The 24,978-nt window shown below is 42.0% G+C and overlaps 2 protein-coding genes across 2 annotated transcripts; both read left to right on the plus strand.

The window, feature by feature from the left end:
* Window positions 1–1,482: 1,482 nt before the first annotated feature.
* Window positions 1,483–8,965, plus strand: ZBTB43 (zinc finger and BTB domain containing 43). Its single transcript, XM_086625191.1, is given in 6 exon segments — window positions 1,483–1,858; window positions 3,570–4,187; window positions 4,190–4,471; window positions 4,474–4,551; window positions 4,554–4,909; window positions 4,911–8,965. Coding segments are annotated over 5 exon segments (1,383 nt in total). The 5' UTR covers window positions 1,483–1,858; window positions 3,570–3,592; the 3' UTR covers window positions 4,983–8,965.
* Window positions 8,966–11,382: 2,417 nt separating this feature from the next.
* Window positions 11,383–24,844, plus strand: ZBTB34 (zinc finger and BTB domain containing 34). Its single transcript, XM_086625021.1, is given in 4 exon segments — window positions 11,383–11,419; window positions 21,792–22,033; window positions 22,036–22,778; window positions 22,780–24,844. Coding segments are annotated over 3 exon segments (1,497 nt in total). The 5' UTR covers window positions 11,383–11,419; window positions 21,792–21,813; the 3' UTR covers window positions 23,314–24,844.
* Window positions 24,845–24,978: the final 134 nt, after the last annotated feature.

Consider the following 24,978-nt stretch of genomic DNA (forward strand, 5'->3'; position numbering starts at 1 on the left):
CGCGGACACTCCGCGGCCTCCTGCAGGCGCGGCGAGCGAGGGCCGCCGCTGGAACCGCCCGCGGAGGCGCCGCCGCCCCCGCCGCCTCCCGGGCCTCGGCGGCTCCGAGCGGCGCCGCCCCGGGACGCCGCGCCAGCAGGGGGCGCCACCGCTGCCGCGGGCGAGACGCGCCCCCGGTCGCGCGATCGCCGCTGGGCGGGGCCGGAGGGGGCGGGGGCCGGGCCGGGCCGGGGCGGGGCGGGGCGGGGCGGGGCGGGGCGGGCGGACCGGCCGTCCCCTCACGGCCCCGCCCCGTCACGCCACCCTCGCGGCAGGAAGCAGAAGGGCTGACCCGGGCTGTCATGTGACCGGGATGCGGAAGCTCTCCCCAGGAAAGCGGAGCTGCTTCCGGCGTCGGCCGGGCGGGGCGCGGAGGCAGTGCCGGCCGCACCGGGCGCTCGGGCCGCGGTCGCATCCCGCTATGCGAGAGACTGGGCCCCGCAGGTGAGGTGCTGCTCGCTCGCGGCCCGCGCAAGGCCGCGCCGGGTTCCGCGGAGCTGTTGTGGGGCGGGGCGGCCAGGGAGGCCTTCCCGCCCCGCGCCCGGGGACTCCCGCGCCGCTGCTCGGCCGGGCGGCTCCCCGGCGGGCCGGCGAGTCGGAGGGGAGCCGGGTGCGGGGCCGGGCCCGCTCCCGGCAGAGCCGATTGGCGGCTCCGCTCGGCCGCAGGGGGCGCCGGGGCCCCGCCGGGCCGCTGCCGCCGTCTGTGGCGCCTTCCGCGCAGGGCCCCGGCGCTGCGGCCGCTGGTGCGGGGGGGCAGAGGCAGGAGATTCGTTTCTTCAGAAGCTCCGTGTACGGAGAGCTGAAGTAGCCGCTTACTAGCGCTTCTTAAAATAGTGCTCTTGTTAAGCAAGTGATATGCGCCTTGTGTATTCACTCAGTGTTGCACCGTGGAGACTGATTTTTTTTTTTTTTTTTAAGTAATCAAAATAGAAAGACTTTGTTCTTTATGAGTTGAGATAACGAAAATGCAGAAACGGAACAGGTTGTAAAAGAAGGAAGTGAAACATCTTTGGAAAAACAAGGTTTTCTTGATGTATATGCTTTACTAATAGAAAATATTCTACTTGCGTTTCGATGGCTTTGGTTTTCCTGAAAACTTAAAATATATAAACGTCTGCTCCCCCCTGGAGTTGTTTCTGTGGTGGCATGCTGAGCCCTGCTGAAAGGCGGCAGTTTAGACTAGCAGTAATTATATAAGGTCTATAGACAGATCTCTGCATTTCATTTGAACATGTCCTGAAGGCTTATCTTTTTGTAGGTAAGTATTGAAAAATAGAGTCTTAAATCTGAGAATGTTCTAAAGGAGGTGGAGAACTGTGTCTGCATTAAAAAAAAAAAATCTAATTGTTTAAAAAAAGTAGCTGTGATCTACACTAGGTGTAACATAAGTGTTTGAAATACTTAAATAATGTCATCAAGTTGCTTTAAGCAAGCGGAAAGAAAATGAATGATTGAACTGGCAGGCCCAGTGTTCTCTTACTCTCTGGAAAAACACCAGCAGCTGATTCGGTCTCCTGAAGCGGGTTGGTTGTGTGGGTGTGTAGCAGGACCGTTGCTTTGGGGAAGAAACTGAGGAGTGCTGAAGACAGTAAAGTTAAAGGTGGTCTTCTGCTGTTTTGTAGGTGACAACTTGAAGATGATCAGCTAAACTGCAAGCTTAATGAAAAATTAAAAATGTATTTAAAGCGTAATCTTCATAGTTCTGCAGAAAATGTCCATTTCAATGTTTCCAAGGAGTTGGGGCCTGTGTTATTGAAAAGTCTTGACGGGTTTCTGGCTCCCACGCTGTCTTTTCTGTGGAAGCCCTATTCACCCCCACGTAAGATAACTGTGAATAACCTGTCTTCACCTACGCTCTACACGCTCGCCATCCTTTTCTAGCTCTGAACTTTGGAGGTGAGTTTTTGGGGAGTAGGGGAGAGTTGTCAAGAATATGAGTTGGCAAACAGATCAGAACGGTAAGGAAGGAGTTATGTAACCATGAGCTGTTGATTAAACATTGAGCGATTTACATAATTGCTCCATAATCTGCATTTGCTGCACTTAGCAGTCATGCTTCTGCACCACCGCGCCAGTGTTTCAGCACTGTGCTCCGTGCTCCACACCAACAGGTGTCTCCTGGTGGTTGCACAGCTGGACAGAACGTGCTGTGGTTATTGCACAGGCTCTCTGCAGCAGGGATTCATAATCATATTTTCTTGAATCCATATTTCCATAGAAGTACTTTCATTCAGAGTCCTCCAGCTGGTTGTAATGCAAATTTTACTTCTGCACCATATAACAAGTGTTTTAAATTCTGTATGTGTACACTATCTGCTAATTTACTCTCAGGTGTGCAGTGCCATCTGTTAAAACTCTGACACTTGCCCACTTATGAGAAATGGAACTGACAGAGGAAACTGCTCTTCTAGAATTCCATTGTATTAAATGTACATATTCTCAAAATTGAAAATTTGCACAAGTTTAACTTACTCAGGCAGTTAATACTGGTCTTTGTAGTTGGATTTAAATTTCTGTCATTATTTCTGATGATAGTAACATGCAGATTTATCTCAAATTCAATTTAAAATTTAAAGTAGGCATTTTAAAGAATTTTATTACTGCTTAAAAGACTGTTAACTTTGTGATAAGACATCTGGATCATGTGGGAATTCAAATATTCAAATCTGTGAGCTCTTAGCTGAGCTTCTAGCATATAATTGTTGCATTGTCACAAATATACAAGGTACATGCAGAAAAAATTCTGTACAGCAGAGATGTCACTTTCCTGATTCACATTTTAAATTCTGTAGGTTTTCTTAAAGTGAGGAATGTTACAATAACATCTGGAAAAGCTCGGGATTAAAAGATTGTGTTATAGTCCTGCAGCTGTACAAGACGTTGCTGTTCCTCCTTTCAGTTACTAAAACGACAGGGAAATAGCACTAGAAGAGTCGTCAGCATCATGCTCACGAGGGTTCTCCCTGTGCTGCTCTTGCCCTCGAATGAATCAGTACATTGCCTTTTGAAACCTTCGTTTAAAGTGGAATATTTCGTAAGAGTACCACCAGTCTTTATGGGGGGATCAATGAGATGATTTTGTTGGCAGTTGAAATGCAGAATCTTTCATATGCTGTCATAAATTCTGCGGCACCCTGGAGTTAGAATTCTGCTGCGATAATTCCATCGAATAACTGGTTTTATTGTCCGAATCTCATGCTTGAAACGCTTGATCCATCTCAACTGGGTCACATGCCATTTGTAGCTCCTCTACTCCAAGAGGAGTCCTCTTGGATAGCAGAAACACAACAAAATGTGCTGACACAGTAATTTGTGACCTCCGTACAACTTCCAGAAAAGAGAGGAATGAGGTGGGGTGGGAGAAATAGAAGTACAGCAGTGATGTGGGTTCCCAAAAATGTTGGGTTGAGTTCCATATGAGTCTGCTTAAGTGTTATTTGTTAAAGAAAAAGGAAAAGTGTAGAAGGAAATGAAAGATCAGTATTTACTATGCAGAATGTCTGATTTTTATTTTTTTCTCCCCTTTCAAGCACAACACTAAATTTGTAATGAAATGGAGTCTGGATCAAGTTCTTTTCGAGTGGAATTTCCAGATTTTTCTAGCACCATTTTGCAGAAGTTAAACCAGCAGCGCCAGCAAGGACAATTATGTGATGTGTCCATTGTAGTTCAGGGCCATCTGTTCAGGGGCCCATAAAGCTGTTCTTGCAGCTAGTTCACCTACTTCTGTGATCAGGTTCTCCTAAAAAACAGCAGGCGAATAGTCCTGCCTGATGTGATGAATCCCAGAGTATTTGAAAACATCCTCCTGTCTACCTATACAGGTCGGCTCGTAATGCCTGCTCCAGAAATCGTTAGTTATTTGACAGCAGCAAGTTTCCTGCAGATGTGGCATGTGGTGGATAAATGCACTGAAGTGCTAGAGGGGAACCCAACAGTTCTGTGTCAGAAGATGAACCATGGCAGTGACCATCAGTCCCCGAGCAGCAGTAGTTACAATGGCCTTGTTGAAACCTTCGAACTTGGCTCTGGAGGACAGACGGAGTTCCACAAAGTGCAGGAACTGAGGGATGGCGAAAACGAAGAAGAGAGCTCTAAAGATGAACTGTCATGTCAACTGACAGAACATGAGTACCTTCCCAGTAATTCTTCACAGAACATGACAGACTTAGCACTGGAAGGACGAGTCAGGATGGTGAAGAAGGAACCAGTGATAGTGCAGAGTATCAGTACACCAGACCAATTTATAGCAAACCGAGCATCATGTCTCACAAGCGGTGGATCCATGTGAAACCAGAAAGATTTGAACAGGACTGTGAAGGCGTCGATACTCCTTACGATGAACACCAAGTTTCCGAATCCATGAATGCCATTCAGGCAGATCATTCAATTCAGTCTTCAGGTGCTGAAGACTTTCATATAGGTGACAAAAAATGGAACAGATTGATGAACAGGCAGATGAAAGTAATTATGATGAACAAGTTGACTTCTATGGCTCTTCTATGGAAGAATTTCTGGTGAAAGGGCGGACGGAAATTTAAGTGCTCACAGACAGGATCTTATGATAGCAGCAGGCTATGGCGAAGGCATCGAAATGACTACGGGAATTAAAGAAGAAACGTCCCTCACTGGATTCTCTCATGCTGATAAGCTGTATCCCTGTCAGTGTGGCAAGAGCTTTACACACAAAAGTCAGAGAGATCGGCATATGAGTATGCACCTTGGTCTTCGACCTTACGGCTGTGGTGTCTGTGGTAAGAAATTCAAAATGAAACACCATCTCGTAGGCCATATGAAAATTCATACGGGCATAAAACCGTATGAGTGCAACATCTGTGGGAAACGATTTATGTGGCGAGACAGTTTTCATACGGCATGTGACCTCTTGTACCAAGTCATACCAAGCTTCCAAAGCGGAGCAGAGTACTACTGAGATGAACTGAGACATTAGTGCTTACATTTCTTTAGTAGAGTAAGCAAAATAAACTGATTATGCAAATAATGTCTGGTACTTGCTATTGTAAATTCTCTAAAAACACAAGTTTTAGTGATTATGCTGGTATAAGCAGACCAAACTTTCATTTTCCACAGTATTACTGCAGCTGTTCGATGTGTAAGTGCAAATGGTTAATCTGCAAGGTGCTTACAAAATTGGGTCTGTAAGGTCGTTGTGACATTGATTGTTATCACAGCAGTATTTAGAAGCTCTGTTATTTTTCTAAGTCTACAGTAAAACCCAGCTCTAAATTGACCCCAATCCTGCAAATACTTACATGAAGCAGGAATTCAAGTAGCTCTTCTTAATGAAAAAGGACTGGAATGACCAAGCCAAGTTGTGATATTCACATTTGAATGAAAAAAAATTAGAATTCCACCTCAAACTGGAAACTGCCAACATACTTAACATGCATCATTAAATAGCCTTTGCTGTATTGCTTAATGAGAGGCTGTGTTAAAGATGGTTTGGCTTTCCTTTATCTGTCTTCCGGTTTTTATCCATCTTCAGTAAAGCTAATGTTGTCTAACTGTGCAGATTTCTATTTAGAGTCTGTAAAGCACTTAAATGTAGTTGAGCACTATATAAACTTCCAGTCTGTATTAGGTGTAATTTGTCTTTGCTCCTCTAGGGTCCACGCTGTATGACTCTTGCCTTGACTTGATTTTGGTTGTTGCATCATGAGAGCTTCTAGAAGGGTGTGTAATAAGTATGTCTTGTCAAAAAAAAAAAAAAAAAAAAAGTAAGGTGTAACACTTGGAACTTACCCAAAATAATCAAACATTTAAACTGTAGTTTCTGTTCAAATTTTTGTGGCTTACTACAGTAGCAAGTACCAAACTCTGTGGATTCAAGAACTGTCTTTTTATTGGTACAAAACTTCTTTCAGAATTTCTGTCTAGTTTTAGAAACCTGCTTTAGGAAAATGATTTAGTCATTGATAGGTATTTATACTTCTAATTCTTTACTCTTCGAATAGTAAGAACTATAATACAGATTCTTGGTACTGAACTACTGTGACTGGTTCCCTGTGATCACAAGCAGCCAGAATTGCTTACCTCTTCAAATTAAGTTGCTTGTGGGGAAAAAAAAAATTGAAAGTATGGTATTTGGATCTATTAATGGTACTGCAGAACATGGTACCATGCTCATGTCCAAAGTCTGGTTTTTGCTGGGAAAGTGGCACTGCTGCTGCGTTAGGATGAGGATCTGTGTGCTGGGCTCTCATTGTTGGAGATGGATGGAGGAGTGTTTGTGGTTCTGAGAGATGCTGCCAGCTCTGCAGGTAGAGTGAGTGCATCAATTGCAAAGGTGGCAACAGGATTTGGGGGTTGAAAGCTTAATGCAGGCTTATGCAAAAGCAGTTAACCCTTTGTTAACCGTTTGTTGAAACGTATAAAGGAAAGAGCCTTTAGAGCATACACAGACTGTAACAGGAAGGGGTGATGTGCAAGTACAGTGCTGGTAACGGGGAAAAAAGGTAACCAGCATCGAAGGCCTAAGCCCGCCTGGCCCCAGTTTGTGTATTAGATACTGCAGTATGCAGGATAACGTGCTTAAACAGATGGCCCTGTATGGTGAAGCAAAACCACACAAAGATAATTACTGTTCAGATGCTTTTTTGAACTCCCAGTTACAAATTGTCTTAAGATACAAACTAACTGTATCCTGAACATGAATGTCTGGTACAGACTGGGATTTACTACTCAGTGGGCTGTAGTTACTGTAACTTCTTTCCTGGCATTCTATTTACAAACTTTATTTTTTTTTTTAAGAGGCTCTTAATCTTCTAATGCTTCAGATATTTTTCATATGGAATTTGTTAGATATTCCCAATATGATGAACCCATTGCTGGCAATGGGCATGAATGGTCAGCACCACAGAGTTCCTGTTCTTAGCACTTAATTGAACTCTACAATATACTGTGGTGGCCAAATATAACCCTTGTAATCAAGGTAACTAAACAGGGATTTGCTCACTAACACTGTAACCTGCTTAATGTATAGAAGCACTTTGTATTAAAAAAAAAAAAAAAAAACCACAAAAAAACAAACCGTAAACTTTATAAGTATGTTTTTTAAACTTAGAAATTATATTCCCTTTATGGTTTGTTTCCACACTGCTAACACTGTCTTTTTTAATATTAAAAAAACAAAAATTATAATGCTTACCTGTTTACATGAGTGTAGAGGAAAGGGTTCTTGCACTCAGTGGCCCTATTTTTCCATTCTCCAAGGCCTTACTACATACAGGATGTCATTTCTGCAAGTACCATCATCACATTGGAGGGAGGGTATTCTCATACTCATTTCCAGAGTGATCTTGTATATTACATTAGTTCTCAACCCCTTTTGAATTGTCACTTCAGTGTTGCATAAAAGGTTAAGGGTGCCTCTTCCCAGTTAACCATAAAAAAGCTGGTCAGAAACACCAGCCATGGTGTTTGCATGGTCAAGCAAAAAAATTATTTCTGTTAAACCCAGACCATCCTACAGAGCTGTCAGCAAAACTGTTTCTTTTACCAGCTTAGAATGACTTTTATATGGGACATTTCAAAGTTAAATATTACTCCTATTTGCAGTTAGATTACTTTGAAATAAAGCTTTAAAATAAAATGTACTGCGAGAGACACTTTAAAGGTTTTATAACAGGTCCAGTAGATCATATTATAGAACCGTGTCCGTTTTTAATGACTTAGCATGAATAGTAACTTTTTAATGTTTGCCTATTACTGTTTTACCCCGTGTTGTTACATCATCTTGAAAGTCCAAGCAGTGTTACTCCACTGATTTTGTAGCACTTGCTTTCTGATGTTAATTTGCATGAAAGCAACTGATGGCAGGGAAATACTGATATGATTGTTATGAGATCTAGTTGAGAGGATTGATGATTTAAGGGAAGCTTGAGATACATGTCTAAAATCCTTACTTTTGCTTATCACAGGCAAAACAGTTGGCTTTTGCTTTTCCTCAATTTAATTTATTGCCCTTTGACAAACTTCTAATCACTGATCCAGGTATGGGGGGGAGAGATAACAAAAATTTGCTTAAACACTTGAGGAAACATCTTTCCTCCTCATTCCTCAGGCTCAACTTAAGTCTTAACACCTCTCCTCCCTGCCTTCGTAGTCTCGGTTTCCCTCGTTTTCACTGAGTCGCACTCGGTCCGTGCCAGCTCTTTTAGTGAGGTGACAGACCGCACAGGACGTTGGGCTTATATGCCTACTGGCTTGTCTGACGCTCTTCGTTTCTTACTGCGTGTCCTCTGCTGCTCTGGGCTGGTCAGTGTCACTGTTCATGGTAACACTGGGCCATAGTCCCTTCAGGGATGTGCCTGTTCCAGCTTGGGTCTCCTGTGGGCCTCAGTTACTCCAGAGGTGTACCTGTTCTGGCATGGCTCGCCTATAGGCCAAAGTCCCCTCAGAAGTGAATCTTCTCAGGCATGGAGCATGTCCTTCTGTCAGCACGTCTCTATACATGTCGTCAGTGTCTTCTCCATGTGTTTTCCCAAGACCAGCTCTTCCGTTTCTCCACTTGTGTTTCTTCCCCAGGAGTATCTTCTCCCTCTGTGTCTCCCTGAACCTCTTGCTAGCACCTGCCACTCTTTTCATCAAGACGTGTAAGCAGAGGCACTGTGCACACCTGTGTGTGAAGTTCTGGTGTGCAGTGGATTGTTTACATCAGTTTTAGTGCAGGCTAGAATCTGCCTTGACTACCACTGGGCACTTCTCAGCCTCTTGCCACGTGTCATCCTTGCAGCCCCCTTCTGCTGAAGCCCTGCAGTTTATGACCAAGGCAGTTGTATGTAGTGAACTGAGATACGCAGAGGTGGCTTCTGTCAAGCTCTTCATCTTTGCTAATGGAGATGTCTTGTTCAAGATACAAGAAATTATTTCTTGTTTGGGGGAGGAGGGAATCGATCCATATATATATATAAAACACATGAATGCATATGTATATGATGAATATCATTAATCTTCCCTTAAGCTTCATTACCTTTAATGATACAGCTTAGAAACATCTGTGCATTTTTATATTGTTCGCTGTTGGCTATCGTAAAGTGAATGTCTTCTAAAAACCAGAATCATTGTGCACACAGGCTTTCAGAACTTCCTGCTGCTGCGAAGCCATTCGTTGTCCTATCAGTGGTAAGAACATGGAGCGATACTACAGCTCAGTTCCTTTTCATTCCATTTTGTAACTAAGATGTTAATTACCATGGAATCTGTGTAACTGCCATTCTGAAAAATGCAGCTGTTAGCTGGGTTAAGAACTCTGCTTAGGTGTATATCTGACCCCTTTGAGGGAGGAGGTTCCTGTTTCACACACCATTGTTGGGGTTGGTTTGTTGTTATTTGGTTTCGGTTTTGAACATTGCCTTGTTTGTTTTATGGGTGAGCAGGTAGACTCTAGAAGGTACTCTTAGTACAATTGTTGGTCTTAGCTTTTTTCATCTGAGGGGCTTCTGGGGTTGAGAAAAGTTGTCCTGTATCAAAGCAAAGTGGATGATCAAAGGCTGACGTGTTGGGTTTCTCATTATAAAAAGAATGCTTGATGTCCCTGTGTTACGGAGGCACATCAGGTCCTGTAATGACAACGCTTTTGCGTTGGTGCCAGAAAGGTGACCCATCTCTGAATTAGGAGAGCCTACAGCAGTATACTGCATATTTTTCTTTAGCAGAATTATAACCTTTCTTAAAATAACAGAGGAGAGTTGGTTGGTCTTCTGTCATTTAAATGCTTCGTTGGATAGCTAGGCTTCTTTAGCTATAAGCTGTAAACTGTCAGTGCCCTACGGGAAGATGCTGGAAAACAAAATGGTATATTTTTAATGTGATTAAATTGTAAGTTCTGATTTTTGCTTGAAGCCTGTGTCTGTCGATTGCTGCTCCTTTTTCTATTATTCATGGGTTTCCATACTTCTTCCAGAAATGTAACTGTTTATGCAAGTCAAGTGAATCTTCCTTAATGAGCTATAAGTTTTTATTCTAAACAAGTCATTTATATTAGTAAATTTGCATATCTTGATATTTTGTGAGATGTTATGCCTGTATCGCAGAGGTTGGATAGTTTTGTCTATAATATTGCTGTCTTAACTGTACAGCATGGTTTTAATTTAATGTTACTGTTAAATATTTTCTTCTTATAGAAGAGTCCCACGCCCCTTTTTTGTATAACGTGTTTTAATAAATGTGATCTGTTAACTTTGTAAATGTTTCTTAAGCTTGAATGAAAGGATTGCATGTCTAGTACTAGTATTTAATATTTCACTTTTGCCAAAACTATAAGTGCTCAAACAAAAGTACAAATCCAAAGTTGTTGATATATAACTTTATTAAATATATAAAGAAAAAGTCTATCTAGTAATGTGTCTTCTTGAAATACTGAGAACATGCCAGCCTAGCCTAAGAAAACACCTAACTAAAAACTGATTTTTTCTAACACAATAATTTGATGAATTTGTGGAATTGGCCCATTTCTTTGGTGCTTAGGTAAATAGCTCTGACGTTAGTCCAAACTTATCAGACAGGTTTTATTATGACTGTTTTGTGCAGAATGGTGATCTCTAAAGCTACAACACAGAATGTACAGGCTCACAGGAAAATTCCGGAACACTTCTCAGCAGCGGCACCTGCATGTCCAAAAAGCCTACAGGTAAAATTTAGAGTAGGTACAGATAACGTGTAGGTTTTTCTGTTGTCCAAGTGTCAAAGAAACGTCACACTGTGAAAAGGCGTTAAAGATTAAGTTTCCAGTATCGTCCCGTGAGGATTCCTCCTCTCCCTGACTGGATTTCGGTGCTGGTGCCGCGCAGTTCGCTCAGCGCTCACGGACCGGTGGGCGGCGTAACGCTGGCCGTGGGAACCAGCACGTTCCGCGCGCGCTCGCTCAAGCCAGCCGGGCAAATTCAAGGGCAGCGTCGCGTCAGCTTGTAGTGCTGAGGGGGTTCTCGGCGTCCTGAGCGCACCTCTGGGCCGTGCCCGGTGTGCCCGTGCCCGGTGTGCCCGTGCCCGGTGTGCCCGTGCCCGGTGTGCCGGGGGGGGCCGTGCCGCGGGCCCCGGCTTCAGCGGCGCGGAGGACGTGGCCGCCGGGAGCGCGTCCGGCCCGGCGGGCTGCGCACCGGGAGCCTGAGCTGCAGGAGCGGGCCGGTTCTCGGGCCCCGGGCCGGTTCCGCCCGCCCCCCCGTCCTGCGCGGCGGGTTGGGCGAGGCGGCGGCTCCGCCCGCCGCCGGGGCGCGTCGCCGGGAAGCGGAAGCGCTGCCAGCGGAATCGGTTCCGGGTGCGAGCAGCTGTGGGAGCGGGCGGGAAGCGGCGGTGGGAGCGGGCAGGCGGCGGGCCGGGCCGGGCCGGTGACGCGCCATGTGAAGGACTCTGACAGCTCCAGGTGAGCGGCGGGCGGGCCGCAGCGCGCAGCGGGTGCCCGGCCCGAGGGCCGGCGCGGCGCTCCCGGCGGGACGGAGGCCGTGCTCGGGGAAGGGGGTCCGGGCGCCCTGACAGGCCACGCAGGGGCGGCGGCGGAGGGACGGGCGGCCGGGGCGCCGCTCAGGGCCCGACAGCGGCTCCGTGCCGGCGGGCGCGGGCTGCGTTCCGCGGGGCCGAGCCGCTGCGCGGGCCGCCTGGCAGCAGCGCTCTGCTGCGCCCGGTGCCGGCTCGGTGCCGCTCGCGGCAGCCGGAGCCGGTGTCTGCCGGCTCGGCGTTGGCTCAGCGGGCAGCGGGAGTGTGTCCGCGGGCTTCCGTTAGCCCGCGTGAGGCGCGGAGTAAGCGGCTCCGTGGGCTCGGCCGGCGGGTCGGGACCGCCGCCGTTCGGGGTGCGGGACCCTTCGGCTGCCGCTGCTCGGTGAGAGGAGTGGGAGGCTCTGGTGAAGCTCCAGGCTCTGAGCGTGGCGGCCCGTCAGAATCCCCGCAGATGCGCATCGCGTGCAGAATTGGGTTTGGTTTAGAGTAAACCGAAGTGGAGAGTGAATGTGGAACAAGCCTGAACAGTCTCAGAAACATTGATACGGGAGAGCCCGGTCGCCAGAAAAAGAGGTGGCGTAGGATTAGCTGCGCTGCCCTTGGTACATGTTACGGAATTCTGAACATCTGGGATCAGGATGTGCCTGTGCTTCATTGCCTGTTCAATGAGCGCTACAAAATGTTCAGTCTAACAGAAGTGATGGACTGGGAAAATACTATGAAAACGTGTTCTTCAGAGCTGCTTTAAATCTGCCACGAAAATGTTACTGATATCTGGGGAATATAGCAACTTCATTGCTTAAAAGAAACACTGGAGCCAAAAAGTTATGATTTGATGAAGAGTGACTAAGGTTTAAAAGAAAAAAAATAAAGTAGATGGATTAAAATGCATTATAGTAACCAAATATTGCCTTGGTAGCAAACAATTTGTTATTGTAATACCAGAAGTTACAAAAACCTTCTCTCCCTCCTCTCCGTCCTCACTTCTTAAAGTCCTGGGTACGTATATATTGCAAATCTCATGCTGTCAGTTGGGGGTTTTCTTATGCTGACAGTGGCTTCTCAAAGCATCCATCTCAGAGTTGTCAGATAGTCAGAAAACGTGGACAGTAAGTGTTCATGATTACATAATGAGTATATTATGAAATCGTGCACAAAGTAAAAGTTTGTGATCGTTACTTGTACGATCTTGCTGATTGAAAGTGTATGTATCATAAATATGTCCCTTTGTTTTATTTGTCTCACATAATACTTTTGCTGATCTTGGCTATCTCCAGTTTGCCTTCTAGTAACTTCTTTCTGTGTTCAGAAATAGATACATACCTGTAACTGCTTTTGTAATAACTTGACTTCTAGAGCCAAAATTTAGAGCTTATTTGTATTGAGGTTTCTAACCATTGGGTGAAATTTTGTTTATGCATCAATAGTTGTTTCATTTTTACTCTTTTAATCACTTCCATACAGGTAAGCATTTGTGAGGAAGACAATTTGAGAATAAGGGACGAAGGTGGCCCTTGGACTTCAGTTTCACAACTGCTTTCTTTGGATATTTGCTCAAATGAGAGGCTCCTGGTTTTTTTTTATATGAAATGCTAAATTTGCAGTTTCTCTGCTGCACCATACTAAGCATTGAGAATAGGTTTTTAGGGTTATTGATATTAGTGAGTGTGTATATATATACATACATAGAAATTAATTGGGTTTAATTTTGGTGTTAAAAGTCATCCACTTCTTCAAGTGGTTTTCTGTTCATCATGTGAATGTTGGTGAAGTAAAAGTAAATATTTTTCAATTTTTGTTAGACAGAAGTCTGAATTAGTAAAAAATTTTCTGAGAAAAAAAATAGTGTAAGAGTTCAAGGTATTGCTCACCCATGCAAATGATGGGATTGTGTTCTGTGATGCTTTAGGAGCACTTGACAGACTGACAGGAGTTACACTCTTGATTTCACTGTGGATGTTTAGTACTTTGAGTAGAGCATTGCCTCTCTGCAGAGGAGGAATAATGACATTGACTTTCGCTGTGGTGCTCTGATTTCTACTGATAAAAGTGTGCAAGAACTAAGTTTTCTAGTTGCTGCCTTTCAGCCTGTACTAACTGGCTTCAGTTTCCGAGGAAACTGGGGGTTTCCTGTGTTTTTAAATTGTCGTGTAGTCTCCACTACTAAAACAGATTCCGTACTTTAGTCTAAAATAGAAGTGAAGCAGACTCATTTTCAAAGCTGTTTTCTGATGAATAATAAGACATGCACCTTTTATTGTATGCTTTACTACAGATAATTTACCATTTAAATGAGAGGTGGTGGATGCTCCATCCCTGGAGACGTTCAAGGCCAGGTTGGACAAGGCCCTGAGCAACCTGATCTAGTTGGAGATATCCCTGTTCCTTGCAGGGGGGTTGGACTAGATGACCTTCGAAGGTCCCTTCCAGCCCTAACCATTCTATGATTCTATGATTCTATTTAGAATTTTGGCCGAACTGTATATTTCTTTTGATTCCAATGAGCATTTCTTTTAGCTTAGTTCAGACTTTCCCAAAACTTAACAAACCTTGTGAATTATATCTATGGAGGGATTTGTGAATGGTTAACACTGGAGCAATGAGAACTTGAAATCATAATTTGTTAAGAAATTGCTTCCATGGCCATTTATTTTTGAGAGATGGTTGTTTCCATAACTTTTGCCTTACTCTGTTATCAACTACTAGAAAGGTAGCTCTCATTTAACACCCTCATTTAGGCATTTTTTTTGGATGGCTTTTGAATCAGGAATCAACTGTTCTGTAGACTGTTCAAACGGTACAGGGCTTAACAAAAGTGTAGGCAGGGAGTTTATATGTAGACGTAGGCTTGTGCTAGCTGTTTTTAATCATACTGGCAGTTTTATTTACCTGTTAGAGGTAAATCTAACAGGATGATATGTTCAACTGAGCTGGAAAGGGTTTTGACATCACCGTAGATGTAAAAGAAGCTGTAAATAAAGTGTATTTTATCTTGTTGGAGAAGCTGCAAACAAAATTAAACTTCATGCTGCAGCAGAAATATTAACAGAATTTCTGTTGTGCTGTAGCATCTCTTAGGATCTGCATATCAGCTCTTTGTTAAACTTCTGTCTGAGTCCATGACAGTCACTCATTTATTCTGAGATACCAACATTTCATGTTTATGTGCAGCAATCTCTCTACTTGTACGCTCCAGTGTGTCTAAGTTTCAATGTATTTGAGTGAGTTTAAAAACAAAGAATACGAATCAACCTAAGCAAAGATTGTTGTTTAGTTTCTTCTTCTATGGATAGTAATGGTACTAGAATTCAGCTTAGTAATTCTCTGGAAACCAAGAGTTCACAAAAGAAGAGTATAAATAAGAGTGATTTAGGAAATGGTCTTGTTTGACGTGACAAATACTTGAGCAGTAAGTCCATACTTGTTGAACATTCCATTCGGGGAAGCTTTGAAAGAAATGGATGAAACTATGACTTTATGTGGTCAAGCAGGTACTTGCAATTTTGCCACCAATCTTAAAGCCTATTGCTTTGTGTCATTAATTTCTTTGCTTTCAGTTAACAGTTGTGTACTTGTGAATTACTGCTGCGAGGTGACCCAATTTAGAAGAAGTTTACAATAATTTTTTGCTTACTGTAGTGCAATGATTTATGTGATAAATCTTAACAGCTTTTAAATGTTAGTTCTATGTAGTGCAGTCAAAATTTAGAAAAACCTAGTTAGTACCCAAAAGACATTTTATATATCACTTCCATTAAGCTCCAAATATTCCCTTAAGTATCAAGTGGAAGCATTCCCCCAGTTATCCTTTCTGTGGTTTAAAGGAGTTGTTTTAAATTTATAAATGTAGATGTCAATGTATGTCTATGATTTTAGTGCATAAATCATAATTAGTATATTTTCCATTACCAGGAGGATGCCTCTGGCAGTATGTTGTATAGACCACAAAATAGACTGCATGGATGAGCTGAAAGTATACAAGGCTCTATTTTTATCATTTGTTGTATGTTTTTCTGGAAAAACCTTTAGTGCAACTGTTTTTTAAATTTATAGAGAACAGTAGTATCTGATTATCTCACTTGAGATAAATAGAAAATAATTTCATCTCCTTCATGATCTTCAAGTGTTGGAGAGTTCTTAAGAAAATGGCTGCTTGAATTTAGGAAGGACTGATGCAAAAACCAATTCTACATATTTACCTAGTACTGCTTATATGATTGTAAGCGTGTTGTAGTTCTGCACAAAATTATCTAAATTGTTGGGAGAGTAGCCTTTTTTGCCTTACTGTTCTTGTGTGATTTGTATTTTTTTGGAATGACTGCAATATTAAAATCCGGTTTTGAGCTGTAGTGAAGCTTACCGCGCTTGGAGGGGCAGATTTTCGGTGAGGCAGCCGTGCTGTTCGCCGTGCTACGTAAGGCCATCCGAGGGCACTGCATGTTGGCTCTTACAAGAGACTGTAGTACTTTACTGTGGTCGTAGAATCACGGAATGGCCTGGGTTGGAAGGGACCTTAAAGGGTCCTATTTCCACCCCCCTGCTGTGGGCAGGGACACCCTCCACTAGATCCTCAAAGCCCCATCCAACCTGGCCTTGAACACCTCCAGGGATGGGGCATCCACGGCTTCTCTGGGCAACCTGTTGTGAGAGGTATAAACTGGTAAGAGATTATACAATCAATTTCTTCCCTATTTTCAAAGATTATTTGAACAGGACTGTCTTAGAAATGCCTCTAGACTGTGACATATCTGATTGAAGTTTTTCTTTGTATTGGTTATTATGGCTTCTGTAATCTGAACACTAAGGCAAATGCAAACTGAAAGGAGAGTGATGAAGATTTTTTGCCCTAAAACTTCCATGATCACAGCTGATAGGGTTGCATTCCTAGGTGATTCATTTTTGCAATGATGTCTTCAGTTCTCACAGATGATGTAGTAAATACTGAATCCTACAAGATGCAAGGCTGGAGTGCACTGATTTATACAAATACCTGTTTCCTTTCTTGCTTTTCTCTGTATTCTGAGCAGTAGTGTGTAGAGTATCCATTGTTGGTGTCATGGAGCACTTTTTTTATTTAGTCTTAATTTTCATTATGATCCTCCTAACTTTTCTATGTATTTCTGTTTTCAGACACATGCTACAACAGTACTGGTTTGTACTGTGTGTTTTTTCCCAAGGAACCCATGTTGCTGAGCTCACTAAAGAAAATGCAAGGGATCTTTTCTCACACCTTTGTGTGAGTTAAAATGAGCATAATTTGTATCATTCACCTGTCTGTGAGAACAGCGAATCACACATCAGCGAGTGAATGAAATTAAACAGGTGCAGACTTAGAAGTAGAAACTGATACGACTTTGGCAGTCACACCGCTTCGTGTTGTAGTTACATGATGCTTCCCTGCTGCTACTGTGTGATGTCAGTAAAATTAGATACCAAATGTGTTTTGTCACTATCTATTCTTGTTTTTTTAAGTGAAATAAGAGCTTTAGTAAAACATAATTTTTAAAGTAAGTTTCTTTTGAAATTTAATGAGAAATGTTAAATGCATATTACTCTCATGTTCACAGGTTACTTCAATGGACAGTTTTGTTTGACGACATAGGGCAGCGATCCACTACTAGTAAATTCGTACTATGGTCTACATTTGCTGTGTAAGACTGATGAATAAATGTATTGCAGATGCAAAGAGAATTGATATGATTCTTTTGAGTGTGACTGGATCATCTCCTGCAGAAACAGACAGGAGACTCAACACAGAGCCCTGCCAAGACTTAGTGAACTTAGCATCCAGTTCTGTCCTATGCTTTAAAACTAGAAAGCCTTCAGCCAATTTCCTGGATTCGTAATATCTGTGAAAACCTTAAACACTTTGATTTAGTTATACAGGAAGGTTAAGAGAGGACCTATTCATAGATGCCCAGAGGTGGACTTAAATTTTACAGGATTTAAACCTGCCATTACACCATCCCACAGTCAGGGGTGGAAGCTAAAGCAAGACAAAATGCAATACTTTTTAATGATGAGAGTACCTAACATTGCTGTGAGTTGTCTTAGTTCTCACTACCCCTCAGATGCTTGGGTTTTTATAATGCAAATAAAATTGTCTTCATTCTGAACTACTATACCGTTGTCTGGGACCTAAAGCACACAAGTTACCTCCATATGTGCTGAAACATCACTGGACCTGTCTTCTGACTACACATTAATTTTTTTTTTCTTCACCTCTGCTAATTCTGTAAATAATTGTTGTGTGAATTAAAGTAGTTACATTCTCATTGCTTTGGGAAGCAAAGCTTCCTTAGACTGTCTGGTTAACTGTGGAGATAATTTTTTTCTTTAGAGCGTACAGTGGATGTGTCCAAAGTTAATTTGCGTTTTAGAGTACCTTTCTGCTTTGGTTTAATGCTACTCACATCACGCCGAAAGAGGAGAGATTAGGGAGACATTTCAACGTGGAAGAAGCTGTTAAAAAATTGGGGGTTTCTTATTATCCTTTTCAAACTGTAGTGATCTTCCAGGACTGTTTCAGAAATACTTCAACCATAAATTATATTGTCTTGAAAGAGCTACTGGCCTGCCAGCATTGATGAATAATTGAGTATTGTTGTGGTACAGTACCCTGCTGAACAATGTTTTGGTGAATTCTATCAGAACTTGATTATTGAACTGCTAACTTCATTCTGTATTCAAATAAAATAAAACCTTCTTGTGCATGGGAATATAATCTGAAGATTACTTTTATTTTCTAGATAGTGACATTGGGGATTTATGTGAATAAATAAGATCATTCTTCTTCTAACTGTTATTCATCAATAAAACATTGCTAGTGGTGCCTGCTTCTCTGACGTGTGTAATACCCAGATTTTCCCCGAGTTTTGCCTTTCCAAATTGATGCAAGAAAGCTGGGGTGCCCTGGTACTAACCTCAGCAAAATTACTGCAGTCTCAGTGCTGTTCCTGCTACAGTCCTGCCTGCTCCTGAACGTGGTGTTCGTTGGCAACCTCGTCAGTTCCAGGACCTCTTCAACTCGAGATCTCAGAGTTTGAAGCGAGAGAAGGGTTCCTTCTGTCAAGTGCTGCTGCTGTTCAAAATTCTTGTTATTTAACCCCAGCTTTCTACAGATGTTCTCAAGATCACAGAAGCATGCATCTTCAAAGGAAGGAACTCGGGTGGAAGAGTAATCACAAGTGCGTGCTGTAGCTTGTTCGCTTTCTTTTTTAAGAGCAGATGGGTACAGAAACTTGTTGTCCACTGCTTTTTGGGCTGTGCTTTGTGTATTTGATCTGTTTGTTTGCTTTCGAAGCAATGCTGTATGTTCCCTTGATTGCTATTTCTGGGTTTTACTGCTTATATGCTACACTGACAGCCAGACTTACAGACCTTTAACTCCATCGTCCTCTCCACTCACTACCAGGGTTTTGTTGTAGTGTTTTAAGGAAAATAAGCTTCTTTTTTTCCCAAAAGAAAGATGAAACAACTCTGAGAACAAGGATGTGGAATTGCTTATAGATATGTATATACCTATGGAGATAATCAGATGTTCTAACAGAGTTGTGATGTGCAAGGATTGCTGGGGATCACTTTCCTCGTGGTGTCCCTCTCTTCCTGGTTCTCATGCTTTCTCTGGTATGTGTTCGCAGTCCATTTTCAATGTGTGGCCATGTCCTAGGGAGTGTGAATTATCTAGAGATGCTGAGACACCATGATCAAAAGGACATAAGTTTTCTTCTCTAAGGCAAGGCATAAAATGTCCATCTTCTTTCTACTCAGGTGCCTATGCTTAATTCATTCCTTCTGTCTGGACTAGTACTAATGGTGACAGCTTGTATTTTAATATTTTGGCAAGGACTAAGTTGTTCTCCATTTCACTGAGTAAGAGCCTTAAGGCAAGTACTGGGCAAGGAGGAAGGCCACTTTCTATATATGACAAACTTTCTGTACATTCTAGACACACAAAAAGAAGTAATTTCTGATGAGGTTTGAGTGAGGCTTGACCAAGATCTGGTTCCTGAGCTCAAGGATCAAAAATGATGCAAGAATGACAAATTATCGTTGCTAGGGACTGGTCTTGTAGTTTGTACACAGTCCTCAACCTAGGTAACTTGTCAATTCATGTCACTTCAGGTCAACAAAAGCTCTTCCTCCACTTATCAAAGAGGCTTAATCAGGAATGTCCTGATGTTGCATCTGTGCATAGTTCATAAGCCCCTCAAATTAAAGGTAGTGACCTTTTGTTGGGTTTGTAAGAAAGCCTGCTGCCCTAAGAGGGAGGTTCACAAACATGTGTCCGAACTGCTGGGACTTCTGTCTGCCCAACGGGGTGAATGCGTCTGCTAGGGTCTTGAACAGAGATTCTCTGCCCAACATGCAGGGATGCTTGGAATGACGAGGCTAATCCTGCTGTTTACCTACACCTCTGTTAGGTTGGGTTTGTTTATGGTAGCGTTTGATTTCTGACCCAGGTCTGACTTGCATCAGCTCGCAAGCTCTGAATCATTTTATAGCTTTGTTCGCTGCATAAAAGAACTATCCTGCCAAAGCTGTCTTTGTATAGATGGCTGCAGCCATATCACTTCTTAACCACCTTTCAGTCCTTATTTCCCTCACCAGACATAAGAGCATATCAAGTGTCTTTTCCCCAGCTTTTACATAACAACTGTAAAAGCTCCAATGAAGTCTGGTTTACCCATGTTAATCTATGGCACATTGGTAACTTACAAAACATGTTTAACAAGTCCAATAACCTGATTTTGAATGCTCTATGAGAGTTTTTGACAGTTTTCTAAATCAGCTGTAATGTTCATCAAGTCAGGAAGCTGGCTGCCTTGTTTCTCTGCTGAAAAGTTCCATTTGTGAAGATGATGAATGTTATTTTTAAATGACAGTCAGCTGATATAGCTCCAGTTCTTCCTTGCAGGCTTTTTATCATGTTCCTACCTGTTGATTTTGGTTTTAGAGTGCCTGAATTTTCATAATTTGATTTAAACTGTTCATATGTCCCATTACAGCATGTAACATAAGACATAAATAGAAAAAAAAATCCACTAGTATGTTGTGATACATTGGACATGCTGCCTGCATCAGAAGTCAATGGATGATGTTGAGATCTGTTTGTTCAATTGGAAAAGCAGGTATGGTGGCAATATTTTGTGTTTAGACTTCTGCATTAATAAGAACAAGAGTAGCAATAAAAGTCTGAAGATTCCTGGGCACTTGATTGGGGGCCCAGTCTTGGAAATGTTGGGTGATGTTTGCTACAGACAGACACTCTCAAGGGGATAAGTGTGTGTGTGTGCTTTTTATGATAATACTCTACAAAAAATTGGTAAAGTGCTTTTCTTTAGATCTTGTTTTGAAATGTATACATTTCTCTAAAGCCTCTTGGAAGATCCTTTCCCAGTGTATCAGGCAAATTTGAGTATCCGTGGCTTTTGAGTTAGGGTAGAATTTAAATGTCAAATCATTCTAGCTAGGAAATCACTGCTGTGTCCAAATGAGCTTCAAAGTTCATCTTTATCGTGGCTTATTAAAAAAAAAATAATTAAAATCACAAAAGGAAATAAAAAAAAATTTCGAAAGTCCATGGGTGGCTCAAACACCTTTCCTTCAAATGCTGCCTTGCATATTGACACAAATTTGTTGTTATCTGGGGACTTCTGATACACTGGGTAAATAGTTTGGAATTAAGTTCACACTTAAATATTTCCCTTCACTAGGATTTCCTTGGTTTGTGATATGAGTATTGAAAGATTGATTTTTACTCTTTTACCTCCTTAGAAAATAATAATTATTTAAAATGTTTTTTCAAACTTCATGGAAGTACCTTCCAAAATCATTCTCAGGCAATTTAACAATGCAGTTCTCTGCAAGTATGAATGATGTAGTATCTGGCTTGAAGATACAGAACCTATTCAAGGTTCTGAAGTTTTTAACTTTCCTAGTGACTATAAAATTAATATTCTTTTGGGAGGGTGGGGGTATTTTTCTGCAGTTCTTACCAGGGAGTGAAATTGCAAAGTTCCTTTTAGAACATAGACTGTCCCAGGGAGCCTGTGATGTATTATGAGCAATTGAATTGTGAATGTTGCAGAGAGTTAATTCAAATTATAGAAATGCAAGAAATGGGTAGATTAAGACTCTACTTTTTGTATTATATCAAGTATTTATACCAACTGTTTTGTTGTAACACACCTTAAACAGATCAATGTGATGATTTAACTTCAACATGTCCAAGCATTTATTTTTGAAATTGAAAACTCAGTATTCATTCTCAGTTGTAAATCTTACCATTTTTCTTTCAGATTACTCTTTACATCAGTAGAAATGGACAGCAGCAGTTTCATTCAGTTTGATGTGCCCGAGTACAGCAACACTGTTCTGAGCCAGTTGAACGAACTCCGCTTGCAAGGAAAGCTGTGCGACATAATCGTGCACATTCAGGGTCAGCCGTTTCGAGCCCATAAAGCTGTCTTAGCTGCCAGTTCGCCGTATTTCCGCGACCATTCAGCATTAAGCACCATGAGTGGCTTATCAATATCCGTTATTAAAATCCCAATGTTTTTGAACAGTTGCTTTCTTTTTGTTACACTGGAAGGATGTCCTTGCAGCTGAAGGATGTTGTTAGTTTCCTAACTGCCGCTAGCTTTCTACAGATGCAGTGCGTCATCGATAAGTGCACACAGATACTGGAGAGTATTCATTCAAAGATCAGCGTTGGCGATGTTGACTCTGTCACTGTTGGTGCTGAAGAGAATTCAGAAAATCGCAACGGAGTTAAAGACAGCAGCTACTTTGCCAATCCTATTGAGATATCTCCCCCCTATTGCTCTCAGGTGCGACAGTCGGCAGCAGGCAGCGATCTCAGGATGGAAACTGCTCCAGGCAAAACTCTACGTAGTCGTCTGCAAGAAGAAGGGCATTCAGATCGAGGAAGCAGTGGGAGTATCTCTGAATACGAGATTCAGATTGAAGGTGATCATGAGCAAGGAGACCTGATAGTAAGGGAAAGTCAGATTGCAGAGGTGAAAGTTAAAATGGAAAAGTCTGACAGGCCCAGCTGCTCGGATAGCTCTTCCCTTGGTGATGATGGATATCATACTGAAATGGTGGATGGAGAGCAAGTGATGGCTGTAAACGTTGGCTCCTATGGGTCTGTCTTACAACATGTTTATTCGTTTACCCATGCCTCATCGCAGGCAACAGGTATGTCTGAAGCCTTCGGAAGCCTGAGCAATACGAGTCCCTCAAGGTCAATGCTGAGCTGTTTCAGAGGTGGTCGTGCACGCCAAAAAACGGGTATCCACTGGTCACTTGCATAGTGATGTTCAGGGCTTGGTGCAAGGGGCCGACAGTGAATCCATGGTGAGTAACCCAGGATATGAAAATAGTCCACGGGAAAGAAATCCAAGAGGTCATTGGTATCCATACAACGAGAGGCTAATTTGTATTTACTGTGGGAAGTCTTTCAACCAGAAAGGGAGCCTTGATCGACACATGCGATTGCACATGGGAATAACTCCTTTTGTGTGCAAGTTTTGTGGGAAGAAATATACCCGCAAGGACCAACTTGAGTATCATATTCGTGGTCACACAGATGACAAGCCCTTTCGCTGTGAGATCTGTGGAAAATGTTTTCCTTTCCAGGGTACACTAAACCAGCATTTGCGAAAAAATCACCCTGGGCTAACAGAAGTAAGAAACAGGGTAGAGTCTCCAGACAGAACAGAAGCATTTATGGAACAGAAAGTAGATAATGATGCTTCAGCTTCTGAAGCTATGGATTCTAGTATGGAAATTCATGCAATGTCTAACACATCTGATTAAAATATTACACTCAAGTGCAACACAAACAAGCACATTACTAATGTATTTTTAAAATATTTTATTCTTTTAGTAATCTTCAGTACAAGTATAACAGCCTTTTAATTTTCCTGACTTTCTGGAAATCAGTTTGAAATGGTTTCTGGAGAAGACTACATAAGTATTCTTTGTTTTTGAAGGAGGCTGGGTTGTTTGTTTTGTTTGTGTTTTTGTTTTGTTTTTTTTTTTTTTAACTTTTGAAGATGCTGAAAATATAAAAGACAGCGTACTGGGGAAAGGATAGGAAGAGTCTGCTAAAGTGCCCCTACTGGTTGATCTGGCAAGACACAAATTCAAGTGGAGAAAGATACTAGAATGAGATTGGCAGCTCTGCTGGATACACCAAGAAGCTGTAATCTCCCTTATTTTATTTCTTAAGTCCTGTTGCTGGTAATGAGTTACACAGCAGTGAGGAGAGAGAATAGTATAGCTTTGATTCCTTCTGTGTGTCACGATGAAATCTGTTTGCTTTTACTAACTGTTTTTGGTAGTTAGTCAGTTTATATATATAAATTTGCTTTATATATATAAAATGCTTTCACTTTTCCCATTCTGGTTGTGGTGAATGTAAGAGTATGTCAAGGTTTTGCCATGTACCACTCTTTCGACTGGTAGGTCTCCTCTCCGCTTAGGGTTTAGGACTTCAGACTTTGGGAGGATGGTTTTGGTTTTGAAAGAATGTTGTTTGGTTTTAATTTTATTAAACTATTACTTTGTGTGCAAAAGTGAGCAAAGTGAGTTATCTTGTTTTAAGAGCTTTGCTTTATAACATGTAAACCAAATGCCATAAATCTATTAAATTATGGTTAAATTGTTGAGGGGTTTTGATAGTTGTCTAGAATGCAAGCTGGACAACCTGTGGTGCTGACATTTTTATATATATAGAAGTAGATATATCTATATATATATATATATAATAATTAGCAAACCTAAAAGTAGCATTGTGGTTTTAAATGTGTTTTTACTGGCCTCAGAATCTACCTTCACTTCGTACTGTAGAACCATACCAGGTAATGAAAGTCAACTTCATCACTCTTCACGGTTGATGAAAACCTGAGAGGGATGTTGTAGTTTAAACTACAGTATTTCCAAGCAGTGTTTTAATAGGTCTCTTCACAGAGAACTGTTTTCAGGTGCACATTGACTTCCTACTTAAAACTCCAAGTGATATGTCAGCACTTGGAATTTGTACTTTTTTTGTATTAAAAAAAAAACAACACAAATACTCTATGGGAATTTTGAGCAATATGTCTGTTATTTCATGTGTGAGTATTACAGAGTTGCTGTGGCTTCCCTGCTATTTTCAGTGGTTGTTTTCTGCATAAAGGAACTACCAACAACTTCAAAAATACTCTAAATCTTTTTGTTTCACCAAATGTTTTTTTTTTTAATATGGTGCTAACTTCATTTAGGTCAGTATAATATATAAAATGTGAAACATAATGGTAAGAGTTAAACAAAACAAAACAAACAGACAAAAAACAATGAAACAAAACCCACCGCAAACAAACCAACCACAAAAAAAAACCAACAACAAACAAACAAAAAAACCCAAACCACAATAGCTTAAGAGACCTCAAAAGCACGAACTGGCAAACACTACTGTGTAAAATTCTACTCCATGAACAG

The sequence above is a fragment of the Tauraco erythrolophus genome, chromosome 22 (assembly GCF_009769465.1).
Source record: "Tauraco erythrolophus isolate bTauEry1 chromosome 22, bTauEry1.pri, whole genome shotgun sequence".
NCBI classification, from domain to species: Eukaryota; Metazoa; Chordata; class Aves; order Musophagiformes; family Musophagidae; genus Tauraco; species Tauraco erythrolophus.